General features: G+C 37.9%; 1 protein-coding gene across 1 annotated transcript in view; it reads right to left on the bottom strand.

The window, feature by feature from the left end:
- Positions 1–24245, bottom strand: part of LOC150110713 (uncharacterized) — a 410078-nt gene that overhangs the window by 48957 nt on the left and 336876 nt on the right. The window contains exon 16 of the mRNA XM_090395888.1: positions 18903–18973. Within this exon, the coding sequence (XP_090252014.1) occupies positions 18903–18973 (71 nt within the window). The remainder of the gene's footprint in view (positions 1–18902; positions 18974–24245) is intronic.

Here is a 24245-nt window from a genome sequence, read left to right on the forward strand (position 1 = left end):
TAGAACATCTAGAAAAGCTAGCTATCAACACAGCCACTCTCAAACCTAGTCTCTGGCTACGCTATGTTGATGATATGTTTGCTATTTTGGCCACATGGTCCAGACACATTGAATACATTTTTAGTGCATCTAAATAGCCAGCACCCTAAAATCCACTTTACAATGGAACTAGAAGCCAATGACTGCCTGCCCTTCCTAGACACACTGATCACACGTCTTCCAGAAGGTTCCTTATCATTTTCAGTTTATAGAAAACCCACACATACAGGGAGATATTTACACAAACAATCACACCATCACCCTTCCCAACAATATAGTATCTTAAAAACACTAACCCATAGAGCTAGAGCAATCTGTTCCAATGACATTGCTCTCACTGCTGAACTTTCTCACCTGTGCCACACCTTCCTAACCAATGGCTATAATCCCCATAAGATAAACAAAATACTAAATGCTACCCAGAAATCCTCCCCCCCCACTATCTACCACAGAAAAGACTACAACAAAAACTATCACCATTCCTTACATTAAAGGCACATTTGCGAAGATATCTAGGGTGCTTAACAAACACCAACTGCGCACCGTAATTAAACCTTATGTGAAATTGGCAACTCTCATCCATTCACCTAAGGACAGATTCACTCCTTTATCACATCCAGGAGTCTATGAAGTGCCCTGTTCTTGTCATCAAGCCTACTGCAGACAGACAGGAAGAACTGTGGACATCCACCTCAGTGAACACAAAAAATATATCCGGCACTTTTGCTACGGCAAGTCGGTTCTGGTAGATCATGCTTTGGATACCCGGCACGCAGGATCAATTGGAAAAAAAACAAAAGCACTGCACAGAAGCTTCTACAAGTCAGAGAGATTGTTCCTGGAATCAACAGAAGCCTTAAAACATATACTCCAAACCTTAACAAGTATGGCTGTATAAATCTACCAAAGATTTGGGAGACTGTCATCCTAAGTCCAAATTAATATTTATTTTATTTTATTCAAAACTTTCAAGGACTACTATATTTTTTTCAAAACTTTGAGCTGTTGTTTTTTTTTTCTTTTTTTCTTTTTCTTTTTTTTTTAAAACTTAGATGGTGCCATATTAGGACTTTAGTCTTGTATTGCACACTGCAATTACTTATAATAGCCCCACTGTTACACCGAATTGTGGTTGTCTCGTATTTGTAACAAACTATGTTTGTTTGTGTGCTCTGAAGATGTAGGATATAATACCAGCAAAATATTAGCTTTTAAGTAAATAAATAGTTATTTTCTTAGCAATCTGTGTTTGATTCAATACCGTTTAAATTCAATTCAACATGTGTAATGAACACATAAGCCTATCCATATGTTCAATGAATGTTTTGTCAATGTATTTCATTTGGGGATGGGGGGGGAAAGGGAACAGCATGAGAAGGCAGGAAAACAGAAGCTGATGAATGGATGAAATATTACCACACATATTAAGTGAAAGTAATTAAAAGTACCAATTAACTAAGTTATTGAACAAGAATCTTGAAACAGGCCAAAAATGAAGATCCACAATGGTCAATTTGTAAATTTCACCCAATTTAAGTTTTGGGGATAGAGATGACGGTGCAGGAGAAATTCATTAAGGTGAACATGAAGTTATGGATCAAAACAGGAATCACAAAAGAGGCTTGTTAGGAGAGAGGATGGGGGGGGGGGATGCTTTTACTTCATGGATATCCAAAAGGAGAGTGCCAGATATAATGAGAGTTTGATGAAATTAAGATTCCATGATTTCATTATTTTTACTTGGTATGACTTTTTAGTATAATAAAAAATAATGCTAAATACAGAGCAAATGAAAGTCTAGGAAAAAAAACAAAAAAATATTATAAAGAAAAAATTAAAAAATATGAAATTATAAATTAAAGATATAATTAAAATAAAAAAGAAAGACACCATAAATGGTTAAGCAGTAAAAAATTTGAAGATGAAATAGAATAGAAAAATAATAAAAATAATAAGACCCGAGAGAGAGAGATTAGAAAAAAACACACAATAATTGAACAGATCTGATTCTAATTTAAAATATGATATACACTATCTGATCAAAAGTATTTGAACACCCCTCTGTAATTCATAAACTGACATCTAGATGTCACTAAAACCTCACTTAGCAGAATAAAAGGAGGCAAAGAGCATTGTGTTGTTCAGTGATACGAAGTATGAGCAGAATAGGTAGTTCAAGGAAGCTCAGTGACTTTGACCGTCCTCAAGTTGCCCACGTCAACAGTTCGTGACGTGACTGTGAAGTGGAAATGTGAAGGCACAACCACAACAAAACCACAGTCAGGTAAGCCAGATTTAATGACAAACAGGGACCATCAAGCATTGAAGCAGGTGCTTTGTGGAAATCGCCAGACATCAAGTAAAACATGTTGAAAGTTTATTTTTCACTTGGTTAGACTATAATAAATTTAGTTTAATCCTTTATCCAATTGAGAGCAAACAAAGTTTACACCTGAAAATATCTTCAGGACTGAATATGGTATTGTACTATCTTACATGGGTAAGTAGTACAACACCAGGCAACTTGTAGCAAAGGTGGAGCAAGCTACCAACACTCCTATCCTAGTATCTCCCATAATGCAAAACACATCTCTTGCAGATATGTATAATGTTATGCATTAAGGGATTGGCCACTACCCAAACTAGTTTCGACCTTTATTGAGCTCTCTTCAATGGGAGCCAGGCCCAGAGTTGGAGATATCAGGCAGAAGCAATTGCAAGGTCATCTTTACCAATGTTGTACTACTTACCCAGGTAAGATAGTACAACACCATATTCAGTCCTGAAGATATTTTCAGGCGCAAACTTTGCTTCCTCTCACTTGGATAAGGGATTAAACTAAATTTATTATAGTCTAACCAAGTGAAAAATAAACTTTCAACATCTTTCTCTAAATCCAGGGTAATTTAATAAAAAAAAAAAAGGTGACAAACCTTTTGGCAACGCCTATAGGTAAAGATGACCTTGCTATTGCTTCTGCCTGGTATCTCCAACTCTGGGTCTGGCTTCCACTGAAGAGACCTCAATAAAGGTTGAAACTAGTCTGGGTAGTGGCCAATCCCTTAATGCATAACATTACATAACATTATACATATCCGCAAGGAGATGTGTTTTGCATTATGGGAGATACTGGGATAGGAGTGTTGGTAGCTTGCTCCACCTTTGCTACGAGTTGCCTGGTGTTGTACTACTTACCGAGGTAAGATAGTACAACACCATATTCAGTCCTGAAGATATTTTCAGGCGCAAACTTTGTTTGCTCTCACTTGGATAAAGGATTAAACTAAATTTATCTAGTAAAACAATCACCAGTGAGTTCCACAGTGCTACTAACTGTCCAGACATCACCATGACTGTGTGTCGAGAGTTAAGAGGAATGGGGTTCCATGGTGGAGCAGCTGCCCATAAACCAAATATTTCTCCTGTGAACGCTAAGCGCTGCCTGCAGTGGTGTAAAGAGTGATGCAACTGAACAGTGGACAAACTGGAAACATGTGATTTGGAGTGATGAATCATGCTTTACCATGTGTCAGTCCGATCAGAGGGTCTGGGTGTGGCGAATGCCTGGAGAACAATTCCTGCAAGCATGTATAGTGCCAACAGTGAAATTTGGAGGAGGTGGCATTACAGTGTGGGAGTGTTTTTCATGGAATGGTTTTGGCCCTCTCGTGACACTACATGGAAATCTAAATGAGGAAGGATAGAAGGACATTTTGACCAGTTGTGTACCGTCTACGGTAGAAGATCAATTCAGTGATGACATTGTCTATATCAGCACGACAATGCTACCTGACATAAAACAAGGTCTGTGAGGTAATGGTTTGTGGACAATAACGTTAATGGACCAGAGCTCTCACCTGAATCCACAGAACACTTTTGGGATGAATTAGAACACCGACTTCGTTCCAGACCCCATTGACCACATCATAACTGCTCTGGCTACAGCTTTTCAGGAAGAATGGGCTGCCATTCCTCCAGAGACGTTTTGACACCTGGTAGAAAGTCTCCCTGGCAGAATTAGAGCTGTCATATAAGCAAAGGGTGGACCCACCCTGTATTAATGTATAGGGCTGGAGGGGAGGGAAGATATCAGAATACACAGGGAAAGTCTGATTACAGTTTTGAGTAGGAGTCCATATACTTCTGATCAGATAGTGTATATATACATATACTGTATATGTATATATATAAACAAAGCACGATGCATATAAAATTTTGAATCATATATGAGGGGCGGGGGATTCAAAAGTTCTGATAAATGGTTCTATCAATTCCTTCATAGTGATTATCACAACTTTCCAGCATACCCTCATAAGTACAGATATTAGACACAGTAAATATAAGAAGTGAAGTTAAAACAACACAATTTCTAAATTTTTATTCAAAATTTTATTCTAAAAAAAAAAAAAAAAAAAAAAAAAAAAAAATTCTGGTCCCGATGATACTCCTTTCCTCTTCTCCCCAATTGCACTTAAAAGTTATAATTCTGAATTTACACCTCTAATCAATGTAATTTCTACTCTTATATGCTCAGCTGACATATACCATACAGCATGAAACAAACCTATATTCAGTTCCATTCCAAAAAAAGACAAAGGTCTGATATCAAACTGTTGACCAAAAATAATCGAAAAATCATTAACTATCAACTTCTTCATTATTTTGGAGAGCTACCAGTTAATCAACGATCACTCTAAATTCACAGCAGCTCCTTGTCTATGTTATCTACCTCTGGACAAGTGCCCTGAAAATGTTTGGAGACCTTGTGCTTTTGTACTTGGCATTTTAATAGGATCAGGCATAGAAAGGTGCTCAGGCAAATCAGAAGGCAGGCCATCAGATGGCCTGCCTTTCATCCTTTGTAACTGAATAGCCAGTTTTTTTTTTTTTTTTCCCTCTGGTGATTCACTTTACATCATGGTAGATAGTGTTGTTTTTTAAGATTTCTCTACCAATGCAGAATAAAGACAGTACACTCCACTCCTATTCACTTGACAAACCTTGCACTGATGCTTAAAGTTGCAGGATCTGCAACCAATGTCTTGAACAGCAATCTCCATGCCATTCTTTTGGTGGAACGATGATCAACCATTCACCAAAATAGTGTCTTAATTCCTTCACTTCCCTTAACTTTGATAATACCCACCTTGCTAGACAAGATGAGAAATACTGTCTAGCAAGATCTGTCAGCGAGCAAGACAGATCTCATCTTGACTTTACATCTAGCCTTTCCTGCATGCTTTTCTGTTCAATATATTACTTTTCACCTGAACAGCTATGAACTCTATAAAATCCTAAATTTGCCTAACCTTAGAATATTGTTTTCACATTTGGACTGGCACATCAAAAATCTTCCTAACAAACGTTGATGCCATCCAGAAAAGTCCATTTTGGCTAATAAATAATCCCTTGATCAGAGAATCACTCCAACCACTCTCTCACAGACAGTTTCTGCTTTATATCTTTACTACAGGAGCTTTCATGGACACTGTTCTACAGCTCATATTCAGCACAAAGGAGATAATTGCTGCAAGGGAACTGACCAAAAGATATTTATACAATATATACACAAAAACAAAAGGTAAAAGTATTATTTATTAAATATACTGCCATATATTTAAGTGTGAAATTAATAGACTATTGTCAGTGGCTTAAAAACAATTTTTACAAGGTAGAATGCAAACAATTGATTTATTCGAAATAGAACGAGCCATGTAATGTTAAATCACCAATAGTGTTATGCTTTCACTGAAAGGCTTGGAATAGCCATTCTGTTGAAAAGTAATATGAAGAAACTGAAGTTCTTTTTTGATATCTTTATACAGGAGAAAGCGAGCACTACTGTGTGAAAAAGATATCAAAAATAGAAGCTACAGAAGAAGAAATCAAATTTTTTGATATCTTTTCACAGAAGTGCTTGGTGGCTCCTGTGTGAAGAAGATATCAAAAAAGAACTTCAGTTTCTTCGTACTACTTTTCAACAGAATGGCTATTCCAAGAAAAAATTAATAACTTATTCAAATTAAGTGAATATTGAATCCAACATTATTTCAAAGCCGAATAGAGTAACTACAAGAGTTTCATGCCAAATGTAGAAACTATAAAAGTTTCGGGCAGATCCAAGCATAAGCAAACCTTTCACACAGGGACAACTTGTAGTAAAGGTGGAGTAAGCACTGATCACTATCCTTAGTATTTCCCATAATGTAAAACACACCTCCAAACGGACATGTATGATGTTACACATTATGGGGGGGGGGGGGTCACTACCCAGACCGGTTTCGACCTTTGTTGAGGTCTCGTCAGTGGAGCCAGACTGAGACGTAAATACTCAGGTTGAGGTGATGCAGAACTTTTACTTTACCATACGAGTTGCCAAAAAAAAAAAAAAAAAAAAAGGTCACATCACAAAAGGCACCAAGAATTACTGAAAAAAGAGAGCAAAAGGCTTCACTTTGGCAAAATTGCTTTTCAATCCACTTCCTCACCATAGTACAGATACAAATAGTGAAAGAGGCCACATTTCTCTGCCATATATCAGCTCTGTTTCACCAAAATTGGCAAAGGTTCTTAAGAAATACATATCTGGTCTTCGTTCACTCCTTTTCTAAAACTCTGTTCCTTACTGAGCCGATCCAAACAAAGACATGATAATCTTAAATATCCTGGCATTTACCAGATATGGAGTAACTGCGATAAACCTTATTTTGGCCAGATGGAGAAATCCATCGAATTGCGCATTGAAGAACATCAAAGATACATTACATACAGCAGAACAAGAGCTAGTGCTCTGTCCAACCATGTTCTGGATTCTAACGCTAAAGAGGAAAACCCTTCCCATTCAGTTTTATGGGACAAATCTGATAATATCTTTCGTTGCTACGATGAAATGGAAAGAATAGTTGAATCTACAGAAATCTCCCTTAATCCAATACATCTTAACAACAACCTTAGTTATAATCTCTCAAACTGTCATTGTGCTGCCATCCAACTTTGGTGTTGACGAGATCTTGAATGCATGCGCACGCTCAACAATGAGGGTATACAGAGGACAGCTATAAATATCCAGAAGCTAACACATTAATATTTACCTTTTCACACTAACGCTTTGTTGTTTGGACTTTATTCCTTAACAGTTTTGTTGGTTGTTTCTCTATTTTTTTGTGCACCTGAAGAAGTCTTCTTAAAGACGAAACTAGTCGTGCGGAATAAAAACCGAGTTTTATTTTTTATCTCTCAGCTTCCAGTCATTTAATGTTTAAAAAAAAAAAATATATATATATATATATATATAATTTTATGAAAAAAATTGAATGACTAGAACCAAGATTTAATTAAAAAGGTTTTAATATAAACACACTACTAGTTTCGGCCTGTAACAGCCTTCTTCAGGTGACATTATAAAAGAAAAAACACTGTACATCATCTTTCTGAAAAGACAGGAATCATAAAGCATTTAATTCGACAAGCTAAGACTAACTGTTCAACTCCCCATCATATACAAAAAGAACTCTCAACTATCAAACAATATATGAAATTAAATGGCTTCTCCGAAAAGACCACACAACATCTGTTTGACTCCTACAAACTTAACCCAAACAACAAGAAATCAATACATTGGGTTCCAATCCCATACATCACCAGCATTTCAGAACCGATTTCAAGAATTCTGAAGAAATATGATTTAGTAGTGACTTATATTCCTATTAATAAACTCAGTGTATTTTCCCCTCTTCTAAAGATAAACTCTCACTTACCAGGTGTATACCAAATTCCATGTGACTGCCATCTTTCCTACTTCAAACTGAATGTTCAACAGCAAAAAGAATACAAGAACATCAATCATATATTTTCCAAAAAAAATCCAATAAGTCTGGATTAGCTCAACTTGGAATAGAGGCAGACCACAACATTCTTTGATCTGAAACACACCTTCTACATGGATGTCAGTACAAATTTGAACGCTTATTTAAGGAGTGCTGAGAGAGACTTGCTTCACCACCCTAACTTGAATCTGAATGACTGCCTATCCTTATCAAAAACAAGGGAAAGTTTGATTAGAATAACACATCAATATAGCTTTTTTTTTTTTTTCACTAATTAAGACCAATAATGATATTTTATAAAGACATAAGGTCTTAAGAAACTAACTAGATACTACATCTATCTGATGATCTGTTTAGTGTGTGATATTAGACATTATATATAAATATGTGCAATTTATTTTCAACTTTTATGATTAACCTATTCTTCAGTGAAAGCAAAACGCTATTGGCAATTTAACATCACTTGGCTCATTCTATTTTGAATAAATAATTGTTTGCATTCTACCACTGACAGTAGTCTGTTAATTTCAGACTGGAATATATGGCAGTATATTTAATAAATAATACTTTTACCTTGTGTTTTTGTGTATATATTGCATAGAACTATGGCACAAGTTTCTCTTAAAACCACAAAAGATATTTAGCAAAATCGATGTCTGAATGTATTCCAAAGGCCAAAAGACTGAATAAAATAGGTGTCAAATGGATGAATAAAGGAATTAAGCATGAGATTTGGAAGAAGAGGATACTACAGAGGTAGCACATGATGAATAATGATAGCAATCAATTGCATGAGCAGCATAAAGAGCAAGCCAGGAAGGTGACTCAGTTGGTAAGAACAGCAAAACTAGTGCGAGCAGAAATGAGCAAATCAGGCCAAGAAAAACCCTAGAGAGTTTTTCAGAAACATGGTAAGTAGAAGAAAAAATGATTATGGTAAGATGATGTTAATGGATGAAAATGGTAACTGCTGCAGAAGACATTGTTGAGGTATTCAGTGAACAATTTATAAGGGTGTTTCATCCTCATCAGGGTGAAATCATGAAAAACTCAAGTGTAGAGGACATAGGAGAGGATAGCTTAATTGTAAGCAAGTAGGAGGTATATGAGGACATAAATAAGCATGATGTCAAAAGGTGATAGGATCTGATGACATATCACCACATGTCTTAAGATAACTGGCATGACTGTTTAATAGGACTTACAACAGCACAGGTTAGGTTCCAAGAGAATTGAAAGAAGGTAAAATTGTTCTACTGCATAAAGGTGGTGATAAGGCTGTGGCTACAAATTATACACCAATCTGTAGATCTGGAGTGGTGGTGAAGGTACTGGAGTATTGGTGAGAAGTGGGATACAGAAATGGGTTGATTCTATTTTCTGTGATTAACAGCATGGGTTTGTTAAATGGAGATCATGTTTTACTAACTTATTTATGTATTATAACAAGGTGACAAATGTTTTGCACAAGGGAGATGCATATCGATGTTAATTAGTTAAAAAAAACACTCTTTAACGATGTGTTATTCAAAGCATATACAGTGGTATACTTAGATTTAGATTTTGCAAAAGCTTTTGATATAATGGCACACAACAAACTGTTAAATAAACTGCAAGAAATAGGACTGGATATTCTGATCTTGAATTTGGAATTCTAATCCGTAAACTACAACATATGGGAATGGATATAGGGTTGGTGAGATGGATAGGTGGGTGGTTGATGGAGAGATATCAAAGAGTAGTTTATTCAGGCGTTGAGTCCAAAAGACTGCCTGTGACTAGTGGTGTCCACAGGGTTCTGTTCTTGGACCACTGCTGTTTAATCTGTTCATTAACGATATAGGGAAGGATCTAAGTGGAACAGTTCATTTGTTCGCTGATGATGCAAAGTTGGGTAGGGCGATGGTGAATGCAGAAGATGTCAAAATCTTGCAGGATGACTTGGATAGATTGGAGTTCTGGGCTAAGGAGAATGGATGTCAATTTAATGTGACAAAATGTAAGGTTATGCATTTTGGGGTGAAAAGATTAGCAGCAGTATACCACATTGGTGGAAATGTACTCCAGGAGATTGATGAGGCCAGGGACTTGGGAGTGTTGGTGGATAGGGAGATGAAGTTTAGGGGGCACATTGCAAAAGTAGCTAAATCAGCTCATCAACTCACTTGGTTGTTGAAAAATACCTTGATGAGCAGAGACAAGCAAGTTATTGTACCTCTGTACTGAGCCTTGATAAGACCTCATCTCGACTACTGTGACCAGATTTGGTCACCTCGGTTCCTTCTTGATGGGGAGGAAGTGGAGAGGATCCAGAGGCGAGTGACTAAGATGATAGCAAGTCTATGGAATGAACCATATGAGAACAGGTTGAAGATTTGTGGGTTGCAGAAACTAGTTGATAGGCGGAAAAGGAGAGATATGATTGAGACATTCAAATTGCTAAAGGGATTCTATAGGATTAATTCAGAGGATATTTTTGAGATCAGGACTGGTGGTGGGAAAACTAGGGGGGACACCTATGGAAGCTGGGCAAGAGTGTGGTTAGCAGTGGTGTTAGAGCTGGGTTCTTTACTTTTAGAGTGGTAAATGAGTGGAATAAGCTGCCAGAGTCTGTTGTGGGTGCTATGACGATGAGAGAGTTCAAGGCAAGGTACGATAGATACTGTCAGAATGTCATATAGTTGTGTAGACATGATGTTTAGGGCCTCCCTCGATGAGTGTAAGGACTCCCTGGAGTCACCCAAAATAATAATAATAATAATAATAACAGAATAGTGTGTTGGATCGGTGGCTGGCTGTCAGATAGATATCAGAAAGTTGTATATGGTGGTGTCATGAAAGAGGAAGGTACTAGAAGTGTGCTGCAGGGGTCAGTTTGGGGACACTGTTGTTCAATTTGTATATTAATGATATTGGGATGGATAGTGATATGCAGATATTTGCAGTTTAAAGAAGAGGTATTGAAAGAAATGAAGTTACCAGAGGATGTGGAAGAATGGTGGGACGTTAATAGTCGGAATATTAGAAAAATTGGAGAAGAGGTGCTTGGTATAACATCAGGAAATCAAGGAAAAGAAAGAGGCAAAGAAAAAATGGGACATGACTGGAACTAGAGCCGACAAGGAGGCACATAGATTAGCATAGAAAAATGCAAAGAGAGCTGTGGCAAGGGCGAAAGCGAGGGCAGTTGATGAGGTTTATGAAGAACTGGAGAGAAATGGTGGCGAAGCTCAGTTGTTGAGAATAGCGAAAGCCAGAGATAAGGCCTCGAAAGACATAACATCAGTCAAGCAGATAAAGGATGCCTCAGGAGTAGTATTACAAGACGAGAACAAAATCAGAGGAAGATGGAAAGAATATTTCCGAAAACTACTAAATGAGGAGAATCCAACAGAGAGGTAAATGAGAGACGGTGCAAGACATAAGTAGAGAGGAAGTGGTTTGGGTACTGAGAAAAATGAAGAATGGAAAGACTGTGGGAGCAGACCAGATACCTGGGGAAGTGTGGAAAAGTTTGGGCAGTGAGGGCATGGATATGTTATGAGATCTAATGTGTAAAATAGCCCAACAGGAAAAGATACCACAGGAATGGAGGAAAAGTATACTCGTCCCAATCTACAAAGGAAGAGGAGATGTTCAAGACTGTGGCAACTATAGAGGAATCAAGCTGATGTCACACACATTAAAAATATGGGAAAGAGTAATTGAAGCAAGGTTATGGCAGGAAACGAAAATTGGTGAGGAGCAGTTTGGATTTATGCCAGGAAGAGGGACAGCGGATGCAATATTTGCGCTAAGACGATTGATGGAGAAATATAGAGAGATGCAAGTGGATCTGCACATGATGTTTATAGACCTGGAAAAGGCATACGACAGAGTGGCCAGGCAGGAGGTATGGAGGTGTAGGAGGAAGAAGGGGGTGTCAGAGAAGTACATGAGGTTGGTGAAGGAGATGTATGAGGGAACAGAAACTCAGGTCAGGTGTAGTGTCGGCATGACAGAAGGGTTCCCTATTGTCGTAGGGCTCAGCTCTGAGCCCCTACCTCTTTGACCTGGTCATGGATGTACTAGTGGATGATGACAAGAAGGAGGCACCATGGAGCATGCTGTTTGCCGATGACATTGTTCTATGCGAATCATCCCAAGAGAAGCTTGAAAATACCCTGGAAGAGTGGAGAAAGGGATTGGAGGAGAGCGGCATGAGAATTGACCGGGTGAAGACTGAATATATGTCAACGGGGAGTGACGAGGATATCGTCATACGACTCCAGGGTGAAAGGCTAATTTCAGGGAAGAAATTCAAGTACCTATACTGGGTCGGTTGTCGAGAGGAATGGTGACCTGGATGAGGAAATACAGCACCGAATAACATGCGGTTGGATGAAATGGAGGAAGATGAGCGGGGTCCTGTGCGACAAGAGAGTGAGTTGTAAGAGGAAAGGAAAGCTCCATAAGATGGTGGTGAGGCCGGCGATGCTCCATGGTGCAGAGACGTGGCCTATAACCAAGGCACAGGAGAGGAAGATGGAGGTAGCAAAGATGCAGATGTTGAGATGGATGAGTGGTGTGACAAAGAAGGACAGGATACGGAATGAGTACATCAGAAGGACGGTTAAGGTGGGACCAATTGGCAAGAAGATACAAGAAAGTAGGCTGAGGTGGTTTGGACATGTTGAGAGGAAGGGTGAGGAGTATGTTGGTAAACAAGTGGAGTATATGGAGTTGGAGGGAAGGAGGAAAAGAGGCAGGTCCAAGCTCAGGTGGAGGGATAAGATGACAGAGGATCTTAGGGAGAAAGGATGGAGTCCGAAGGATGCTCTGGACCGGAGAACTTGGAAGAGGAAGGTTAAATATTGGTGCGCTGACCCCGTTTAACATGGGATAAGGCAGAGTGAAAGAAGAAGAAGATGCAGATATTTGCAGATGATGAAAAAGGACTTACAGAAGGACTTCAATAAATTGTATGAATGGGCAGGTAAGTGAAACTACCAGTTCAATGTTAAAAAGTGTAAAGTTTTGAAATCTAGTAAACAATGAGTGGATGCAAAGCATACACGTGGTGGGGAAACTTTATAGTAGGTAGAGGAGATGAGAGATCTGGGAGTGGTGGTGGTGGAAAAGGAGCTGAAATTCAGAGGCCACACTGCACAAGTTGTGAAGTCATCATTGTTACCATGTGGAGAACATGGCAACAATGTGGAGGACCTTGACATGCAGAAATAAAGAGGTTATGATTCCAATGTATAAGGCCCCATCTGAGAAGATTCACAAAGGTGGTCAGTGGTTAGCTTATATTTCTCAATCATATCTCCCCTCCTCTTTCTCCTATTCACAAGGCTTTGTAATTTACATTCTCTCAATTTTGTCCTTTTTGTAATGTGGAGTACAAAGACAGATTGAATGTAAATTGCAAAGCCTTGTGAATAGGAGAAGGAGGGGGTGATGTGATTGAGACATATAAGCTAGTCAGGGGTTTTAATCAGATTGACATGGTAGAGATTTTTCATAGAATGGGAGGGGGGGGGGGTAAAACAAGAGTCATCCCTGGAAACTCTAAGGAGGGTGTGAGCAAAGGTGTGATGAGAAAGTTTTTTGCATGGAGAGTGGTTGGTGAATGGAATGCATTGCTGTGAATGTGGACACACTAAATCAGTTTAAGGCACAGTTGGATGAGCTTTGTGTGTGTGATAGTATGTACCTCCTATGAAGGTATGAACTTAGGAGTGAAGATACAGGAGGCAAGATTGGAATGGTTTGGTCATATGATGAGGAGGGAGGATGAGTATGTGGGAAGAAAGGTTATGCAGATGAATGTGCAGAGGAGGAGGAAGCAAGGGCAGCCAAAGAAGAGATATAGGGAGCTGTGATAAAGGAGGGCCTGAAGATAAAGAACTTGGATGTGGTTACAGCCCAAGACAGGAGGATGTGGAGGAGACTCATTAGAAACAGTGACCTACTTAAGTGGGATAAGCTGCAGAAGAAAAAGTGTGTACCTCCTATGACAAGTCTCTGACTCCATGGAGGTCAGATATTAAAAATAATAATAAAAGACCAAATGTTAGTATGGGATACAGGAATACACTCATTTATAGGAGTGTTGTTTTAATAAGAATAAAGAGGTCACATTTGACTTCGTTCTTCTTCATGAGTAATAAAGCCACAGTTGGACTAAAGCTGAACAGCAGTTTTTGTGAAGTAGTTTTCAGAATGATCAGGAGATTTTAGAAACAGTCCAGAGAGGAGTAAGTAGGGTAATATTGAGTCTCTTGGAATATTACACATATGAGGAAAGATTGAAATAATAATGCCAGATGCAGAGCTTGGATTAACAGGAGGAAAAGCATATATGATATTACTGTATAAGTTGGTCATGAGATTTATACTAAAATACATGGGTGTATGCTGAAAAGTTGCAATAATAACCATGAAGGAATTGAGGTAGAATCATGTCAGAACCATTTATCACTCTTTTGCACCTGGTTATTCACAGAGTGGGGGTGAGGGAAAAGGAGAGTCCCTCAAAGGGACTTTTGTTTTTGTTTTGTTTTTTGAGCAAAAACCAAAACAAGAAACAAGAAACTTTAAGGCACTGTATGATATGCAGTGATCATAATAATAATACTAATAAAGGAGTCAAAATACATATAAAAGCAATTTACCAGATCACTCTAGGAAACTTGGGATAGCTCAAAATGTAACCTTTTTTTTTTTTTTTTAATACAGTATGTTCTCAGAAATCGCTCTGAGTTTTAAGAGGAAGAATAAATTTCCACATATGACAGTTCACAAGTACAAGTGTAAACGTTTGTCTAAAACTGCAGCTGACTTCAGTATTTGCAACTCTATGGATTTCTTTGGATCTGAATGCCTGTATAATTCAGTTGACTTTTTTTTTTTTTTTCTGATGTTCTTGGCCTGTTTATTTTATGGACAAAACATTTCCTGTATTTGTGAATGCCACTTTCTGACTACTATGTTACAGAGGTTGTCAATGAACACTCATCTTAATGCTCACTGCATAGAAAATACAACTTGCAACTCTGGTAGCCAAAAGATGTAGTAGGCTTCCTTTGCAAGTCTAACCATTGTACTGGAGTTGTCAGATCATATGCACAACATATTTGCTATGTTACACATGTGTAACATAGCAAATGTAACATAACATGATTGCTATTCATCAGTCAATGTGTAGAAACACAGAACTAGGATAACATCATAAACTTTGAAATTTCTGTTCCTTTTATTATCTGTTCATTTAGATATACATGATGGTTTTGAAGGTAAAACTGCTTAAAATCTAAGCCAAAATGAATTTTGTGCACATCTTATATACAGGCACTCCCCCACTTATTTGTCAGGTTAGGAACCAGAGCACTGGTGAAAACCAGAAATTGGCAAAAATTGGAAACCAGCCTTTATTTAGCTTGCAAATGCATTTTGGCTACTGAAAAATGTATGCACTATGGGCAACTGGTCAGAATGCCACAAGAGAGGCTCCCTCACAAGGCCCTCTTTGCCAAGCCAGAGGGTGGGAGGCCACGTGGAAGGCATAAGACTCGCTGGATAGATTATATCCAAAACCTTGGGTGGACACGTTTGGGAATCCCACCAGAACACCTGAGCTTGGTGGCAGAGGATCGTGACCATTGGAAGTTCCTCTTGCAGCTGTTGCCTTCACAACCCAATTAGGAAAGGTGGGCCTTGAAGATGTGTGTGTGTGTGTGTGTGTGTGTGTGTGTGTATATATATATATATATATATGTTAAAGATACCAAGCTATTTTAAACCTGGTTTTACTCCATTTCCCAAGTAAGCAAACAGATAAACAAGCCAAGTTTGCGCCTGCAAGTCTAGTTGACCCTGCACGTAGTGCAAGACCAAGGCAACTCATGGTAAAAGTAGAATAAGCTCTGATCACTAATCTTAATATTTACTCTTAATGCAAAGCACATCTATGCTTTGTATTAAAGGCAATGGGCCACTACCCAGACCGGTTTCGACCTTTATTGAGGTCTCATCAGTGGGAGCCAGGCTAGAAATATCAAGATTTTAGTAATACAGAGCTTATAAGTATTTTACCAGAACAAGTTACCATAAGGTGTTTTAACCTTATTAAATAAAAATCTCAGGAGGAGATATAAATGTAGAAAGTATTTTATCTTGGGTATAATAAATGTTAAAAGATACCAAGCTATTTTAAACCTGGTTTTACTCCATTTCCCAAGTAAACAAACAGACAAACAAGTCAAGTTTGCACCTGCAAGTGTTGCAAGTCTAGCTGACCCTGCATGTAGTGCAAGACCAAGGCAACTCATGGTAAAAGTACAATAAGCTCTGATCACTAATCTTAATATTTACCCTTAATGCAAAGCACATCTCCTGGAGGAGATGTATGATGCTTTGTATTAAAGGCAAAGGGTCACTACCCAGACTGGTTTCGACCTTTATTGAGGTCTCATCAGTGGGAGCCAGGCTAGAAATACAAAGACTTTAAGTAATACAGAGCTTCTAAGTATTTTACCAGAACAAGTTACCATAAGGTGTTTTAACCTTATTAAATAAAAATCTCAGGAGGAGATATCACTGATGAGACCGCAATAAAGGTCAAAACTGGTCTGGGTAGTGGCCCCTTGCCTTTAATACAAAGCATCATACATCTCCTCCAGGAGATGTGCTTTGCATTAAGGGTAAATATTAAGATTAGTGATCAGAGCTTATTCTACTTTTACCATGAGTTGCCTTGGGCTTGCACTACGTGCAGGGTCAGCTAGACTTGCAACACTTGCAGGCGCAAACTTGACTTGTTTGTCTGTTTACTTACTTGGGAAATGGAGTAAAACAAGGTTTAAAATAGCTTGGTATTTTTAACATTTATTATACCCAAGGTAAAATACTTTCTACATTTATAACTCCTCCTGAGATTTTTATTTAAATTTACCATTTTTATTTACCAGAACAAGTTACCATAAGGTTAAAACACCTTATGGTAACTTGTTCTGGTAAAATACTTCTAAGCTCTAATAAATTTAGTTTAATCCTTTATCCAAGTGTGAGCAAACAAAGTTTGCACCTGAAAGTATCTCCAGGACTGGGGTAAGGTGGTACAACACCGGGCAACTCGTTGCAAAGGTGGAGCAAGCTAACATCACTCCTATCTCAGTATCTCCCATAATGCAAAACACATCTCCTTGCAGATATGTATAATGTTATGCATTAAGGGAAGGGCCACTACCCAGACTAGTTTCGACCTTTATTGAGGTCTCTTCAGTGGGAGCCATGCCCAAGTGGAGATACCAGGCAGAAGCATTAGCAAGGTCATCTCTACCTATAGGAGTTGTCAAACGGTGTGTCACCTTTTCATTAAATTACTGTGGATTTAGAGAAAGATGTTGAAAGTTTATTTTTCACTTGGTTAGACTATAATAAATTTAGTTAATCCTTTATGCAAGTGTGAGCAAACAAAGTTTGCACCTGAAAGTATCTTCAGGACTGGGTTAAGGTGGTAAGAACTTATAAGTTCTGTATTACTAAAATCTTGGTATTTCTAGCCTGGCTCCCACTGATGAGACCTCAATAAAGGTCGAAACTGGTGAGATTGCTAATGATGAGTTCGCTGTCTTAAGGTTTTTGCTTTAAGGGAGCAATTTGAGTCTCCGGGGAAAGTGTTTTCCGGCACGGCCCGGTGAGGGGCTTTGTCGGCGAATGCTTTTCTTCGGAATATGAGCAGTTCTGCTCGGTGGTGGTGGTGGTGGGGGTAAGGCCATCACTGAGTGGAGCCATCACTGAGATGGACAGTCTTTCACCCACAATTGAGTGACCTAGGGATCGTCCGAATTTTTAGAGATGGCTTTACTTATTCATAAGGTTGAAACCGGTCTGGGTAGTGGCCCCTTGCCTTTAATACAAAGCATCATACATCTCCTCCAGGAGATGTGCTTTGCATTAAGGGTAAATATTAAAATTAGTGATCAGAGCTTATTCTACTTTTACCATGAGTTGCCTTGGTCTTGCACTATGTGCAGGGTCAGCTAGACTTGCAACACTTGCAGGCGCAAACTTGACTTGTTTGTCTGTTTGCTTACTTGGGAAATGGAGTAAAACCAGGTTTAAAATAGCTTTAACATTTATTATACCCAAGGTAAAATACTTTCTACATATATATATCACTTGCAAAAGCAAAATAAAAAAAAGGTCAACAAAACATGGGGAAAGAACAAACCACGTGGCGAGTATAAGGATCATGGTTATATTTGAAAGGGGTGAAAGAGCAGAATAGTGAAAAGTAAGATGGCAAAATGCGAGGAACTACTGTATTCTAAGACTATATATATTAATCAGAATTTTTAAGTAAAAATTCACAGTGTAAAGGTGGTGGTACAAAAGTAATGCCTATTTTTTTTTCTCAAAAAATATAACGTATTTAGCAATATTTTCTCAGTACATATTTATCAATGGCTTTTGATATATATGTACTGCAAGAAGTGTCCATCATTCTCTATACTTTTGAGTGAGATGTTGTGCCAACGCCATAAAAGTCTACTCCTATGTTGGAACTCTTCATGAATAGTATATTTCAGCTCTTCATCATCAGCAAAATAATATCCTCCTAAGGGTCAAACAAGTGGTAATCAGGAAGAGTCATTCATGGAGGAGAAAGACCTTATTACTGTTTCTGGTAGGTCAAACTCTTTGGATGCATAGTTTAAATTTTTGTGATATCTCCAGATATTCTGAAATGATCCTGGTGCACTCTCCAAGAAGTCCATATGTAAGACACTCTCTTCTTTATAAATGCATTTATAACAACATCCATTTTGAACTACTTGTTTGTTGAGTTTGTGTGACTAAACAGCACTATGGTGAAAATAGAGATATTACTGTTCACTCAGTGATGTGTCAAGTTTTCGCTTTCTACCATGCTTGAAAAAAAAAAAAAAAAAAAAAAAAAAAAAGGCATTACTTTTATACTGCCCTTTGTATTTAACAAAGGGCAGTACAAAATTCATAAATTATTTAATTGATGAGTTATTATAATACTTTCTAGAAGGCACATCTTTTTCTTCAAGCTTCTGCTGTAACTCCATTAATTTTATCTCTTGTGTTTCTAACTGCAATTAAAATGATGAAAAAAAAAAAAAAACAGTCAGCTATAAGAAGCCATGATTTCAATTAAATATGTTGTACTTAATCAATCGTACAGTTAACTTCCACTATAAAAAACTCAAAGGGACCACAGGAATAGTTTGTCATAATCAACAGTTGGCTATAAATTTCTGCTAGTATAGCACTGCATCTATAGAAATTTGGTCAGAACTTTTCAATAGTTTATTATAGAGAATCGGTTTGTTACAGTGGGTGTTGACTGTATTCCTATTTACATTTCTGTGAAAAAATATATTTATTGATACAGTATTAATTATTCATATCAAAAGTATTATAACAAAGTTGACAACGGGAATAATAGATTACAATTAAATAAAACCCAACAATTGCTCATTCTTCTTCTTATTATTATGATCAGTTTCATATAAATTATGTTTAGAAATACCAATATTTGTTTATTATCATTATGCATTTCTATGGAATCCTAAGACTCACTGTGGGAGATCAACAACAACCAGTATTCACACAATCCATGATACTTCAACTTCTAGCAAATCATTCCACTCATTCACCATTCTAGGTGAATGAGGAGAACAGTCTTAATATCCTAGTTATCATACTCTTACTAAATATCCAAGGAATATCTCATATTCTTTCTCTTCCAACCATATACCGAAAAAAATTCATATACGTCTATCCAATAAAATTGGAACGGATGGGGTTGGATAATATATTAGTGCACTGGATTGGAGACCGGCTGTCTGATAGATCAGCACGTTGTGTATGGGGGGGGGGGGGTGATAACTCAGAAGAGGAAAGTCACTAGTGGTGAGTCTCAGGGGTCTGTTTTGGGGCCATTTGTTGTTCGCTTTGAATGTAAATGACATTGCAATGGGCTTAAATGGTGATATACAGTTATTTTCAGATTAAAGTTGGGAAGAATTATGAGAAGCAGAGAAGATGTTATAGCCATGTAAGAGGAGTTGAATATACTCTCTGAATGGATGAGTGTGTGGGGATGTCAGTTTAATATAGCAAAGTTGTAAGTTTTAAAATTTAGAAAGTAAAGATGGGATGCAGAGTATAGGATTGGTGGAGATATCTTAAAAGAGGTGGAGGAGATGAAAGATCTGGGGGTGATGATGGATAAGGACTTGAAATTTTGTGGACATTTTGATAAAATTCTGAGGACAATGTAGTGTATTATGGGAATAATGCAGAGAACACTATAAAAGTAAGAATGTTATGATTCAATTGTAAAGGCTTTGATCAGGCTGCATATGGATTACTGTGCATAGATTTGGTTGCCTGGTTTTCAAAAGGATGATGAGCTGCTGGAGAAGGTTCAGAGAAAATTGACTAAGTCAGTTTCTGGTCTCTGGAATGTGGAGTATGAGGACAGATTGAGGGAATGCAAATTGCAGAGCCTAGTGGAAGGGGGGGGGGGATATGATCGAGACATGTAGGTTGTAAGGGATAATTACCAGATTAATATGGATGAGATTTTTCATAGAATATCTAGAAAGGTGGGAGAACAAGTGGCCATCCCTTTAAGCTATATAAAGGGGGTGTGAGCAAGGGGGTGAGGAGTAGATTTTTTTGCATGGACAGTGGTGGATGATTGGAGTGCATTGCCTGAAAGTGTGGTGAGTGCAGAGGAGTTTCTTCACCATTTTGTGGTGAAGAAACTGTGCCATGCTCACAAAAGCAGTGATAAATAAATAAATTTTGTGTAATGATACTGCATTCCCCCTTTTTACGGGAGTTCACAATATCATCTAGTCCCCCCAAATTTTATCCAGGCTCCGGAACCGACATAGGCTGACGAATCAGACCTATGGCTGGGTCAGTATTCCTGACTGTAATCTGTGTGCCCTCAGATCGGTTTGCCTGCTTGCGGGATGAAAAACACCTGATAAACTGGCGGAAAAACCCTGCTGTCCACGCCCAAGACTGGCTAACTTGGCTATGGCTGAGGAAGATCCTTAAGCTCCTCACGTCGTTAACGGAAATTGAACCTAGGACACTCTTTCCCCAGGCATATGGTTGCGAAGCGCAAAGCCACCAGGCTAACCGCACGGAAAAAAGCAGTGATGAAGACAAGTGAACAACTGAGAGCATAGGGAAGTCAGTGACCAGGAATAGGCAGTTGATAAAGCTGATACGCTGCATTTTCATTGGCCCAATCATAATAAAAGTGCATAAATTTAGTAAACATATGCTCACCCTCCACTGCTAAACACAGATGTATGACTTAAAAACATTGAAACAAACAGTAACTCCCACTAGCTCTGAATAAATCTATTATGGCAAACACAACTACAGGCACATTTTGCATGTGATTCTGGTTGTTTACCATTATTTGATTCATTGAGTTGAGTCTATTTACTTTGCATATTCTAAGCATTTGTGGTGCAACTACAAAAGGCTAAATCTCAGAAATGCAAGGTTTCTGGACCAATGTTTGCTGGAGCATTTTCATTACTTTTGAAGTGTAGAATATGCCTTTAAAGTTTATGACGAGGGGATGTGGAATCACTGTACATACACATGAACTCCACATACGAGAGGTTGCAAAACCTAAAACACAAGAGTGCACTGTTAGCAAATGATCATATAAGATGTTTCAACAGCTGAAGAATGTAATCCTTAGTGGAAAATGGTATGAGGGAAGACTGTGCCAAGGAACATGAGTAGATTAAATGAAAGAGAAGACGAAAAGTTGATTTAATATGTTTGAAGCTAAACTGTGTATGATGATAACCAACAGTTAGCTTAGAAGAGCAGTCACCATGAAGATACTCACAGAAAAGGCATCATGCAGAAACAGAGAATCTATTAGATGCTTTCTCATAGACTCTCTCTTTCTGCATGATCCCTTTCTATGAGTATTTTCAATCACAAACATCCATGCCCATGGCAGGATTTGAACAAGCAGCCTTTTGGCTGGAGAGAGGATATGCTAACCACTCGGCCAACCAGGATGGCAAATCAGAATAGTATTCTAAAGCTGGGTGGATTCATGATTTATATAGCTTTAGGAGTTGTATAGATGAGAAGAATTGTCTTGAAAAGAATAGACCACAAAGTTTTTGATGATAAAATAGGCTATAATGTAATGTGTGTGTGCACTAGGAAAGACTATGTTAGTCCCCCCCCCCCACCAAAAAAAAGGGAAAGATGATCCTCACTGGAGAATGGAATATTACTAAAAAGTGAGGGGGAGGGGAATAGAAGTAATGAGACAGGAATGTGTTTTGGTCGCAATGCAGTTCATTTGATTATTCTAACTATGTTGGACAATGGTGAGGAGATTGTTTATGACGCTGGTTATAGATTATCTTCAAGAAAAAGGTGCTGTTGCCAGCACACTCGTGCACATGCACGCACACACCAAAAAATAAATAAATAAAATAAAAAATAGTAATAAATTAAATAAACAAAATAAAAAAGGATTTGTGGAAAGTGAGAAAAAGGTTGGTAATGTATAGGAGAAAGAGTATGAGTAAAAGAACATAACTGAGGTACACTAGCATTCACAGAGAAATGCACTAGAAAACGAAACTGGTAACTCCAATCACAAAGGCCTGAAAATGGCAGCTTGAAAAGGAAACCTCTATGCCAGATACAGGTGAGTGACTATATAGTCATGAGTTTCTTCAAATCTCAAAGAGGAGGAGGTAACGTTGGGTACGAGATCTGCAACATGAATGATGGAATATATAATAGTAATCATTAATTACTATGTTTTAATTCTCCACCATTCTTTTCAAGATGGGTGAGGGATAAGGACAATGGGTGATTGATTCATGGCTGATTTTTATCTCTCTTTCTAGATAGCTGGATATAGGCTTGTCTCCATGTATACATGGAGACAAGTCTATATCCATCAATACATGTTAATTCTGGAGTTACAAATTTTGAACACAAATGTGGTAAGTCAACTCACATTATAACACACAAACGATCATCACAGGAATCATTCGTTATATCAGATAGTTTAGTAGAGAAAATTTTCTTTAGAACAGCCATATACTATGCCTATGTGGATTTGGGTGAGATTTGCATAGGTTGTTATAGTGACTAGTTTTGTTATAATAGTATGTACTATAGTATCATCTGAATCAGGAGATTTATTGGTATCCACACAAACAGAATTTTTTTTTGGAATGACTTTTAATGGGATTATATTGATCAAGTGCATATAATAAACAACTATGTTATACCAACCAGTTTCACCAACTAAGGCTATTGGCATCTTCAGGGTACATAACTGATGTAAGGCACTAAAAAGTAAAAAATTTACAAACCATAATCAACCGATTCCAATTATATTAAACAAAGAAGAGAGCACATACAATACATGCATAGAGCATGCATGATCTCACTTGTTGTTATTTAGGAACTACTATAGTTAGCACTGTAATTCAGTTCTGGAGAGTTGTGAGATTTAATAAGAGTTTTCCAGATAACGGGTAAGATTAGTCCTTGGTTCCTGTTAAGGTTTTGTATACAGCAGGCAACTGTTGTGGCCTCTCTAAAAATTTGGGAGCAGAAGTCCTCCTCTATGTAAGGAATTGTGCTTCTATCCCACTCTATGGTATGGTTCGTTCTTGAGAAATGAAAAGCTAACCCCGATTTTTCTTCTGTTATTACTGACATCACCTGTGTTCTTTTTGCCTAATTTCAAGGCTCCTTGAAGTTTGGCCGATGTAATTCAAGCCGCACGAGCAGGGTATGTTATAAACTCCAGCATATTTGGAGAAAGGATGGCTATCTTTTGGAGATCTTAAGAATTGTCTAATCATTTCTTTAGGTTTAAAGGCCACTCTTATTTTATGTGGTCTAAGGAGTCTTGCAATCTTATTGGAAACTGTCCCTAAGTATGGAATGACGATGGTAGAAATATAACGTATATCATTTCGTTGTCTTTGTTGGGGTTCAGAGAAAAGTATCTCGTGAATGAGTCTTCAAGGAAATCCATTCGTGGTAAAGTTGGTAGATATCAGGGATAGTTCTTCCTGGAGGTCTTGTTGATCTGTTGTAAAGAGAGAGGCACGGTTCTTCAGCATGTGTACAATACTAAGTTTCTGAGAAATGTGGTGGCAGGAAGTGAAATGTAAATAACGTCCTGTATTGGTAGGTTTGCGGTAAACTGAGAGGTTGATACCACTATTCGGAAGCTTCTTAATTAAAGTGTCCAGAAATGATAATTGGTTATCTTTTTCAAGTTCTAGAGTGATTTTGATTGTGTGATGTAGAGAGTTGATTTTGTTA

The sequence above is a fragment of the Typopeltis vanoorti genome, chromosome 1 (genome assembly GCF_054136105.1).
Source record: "Typopeltis vanoorti isolate ZY-2024b chromosome 1, IOZ_Tvanoo_1.0, whole genome shotgun sequence".
Taxonomy (NCBI): domain Eukaryota; kingdom Metazoa; phylum Arthropoda; class Arachnida; order Uropygi; family Thelyphonidae; genus Typopeltis; species Typopeltis vanoorti.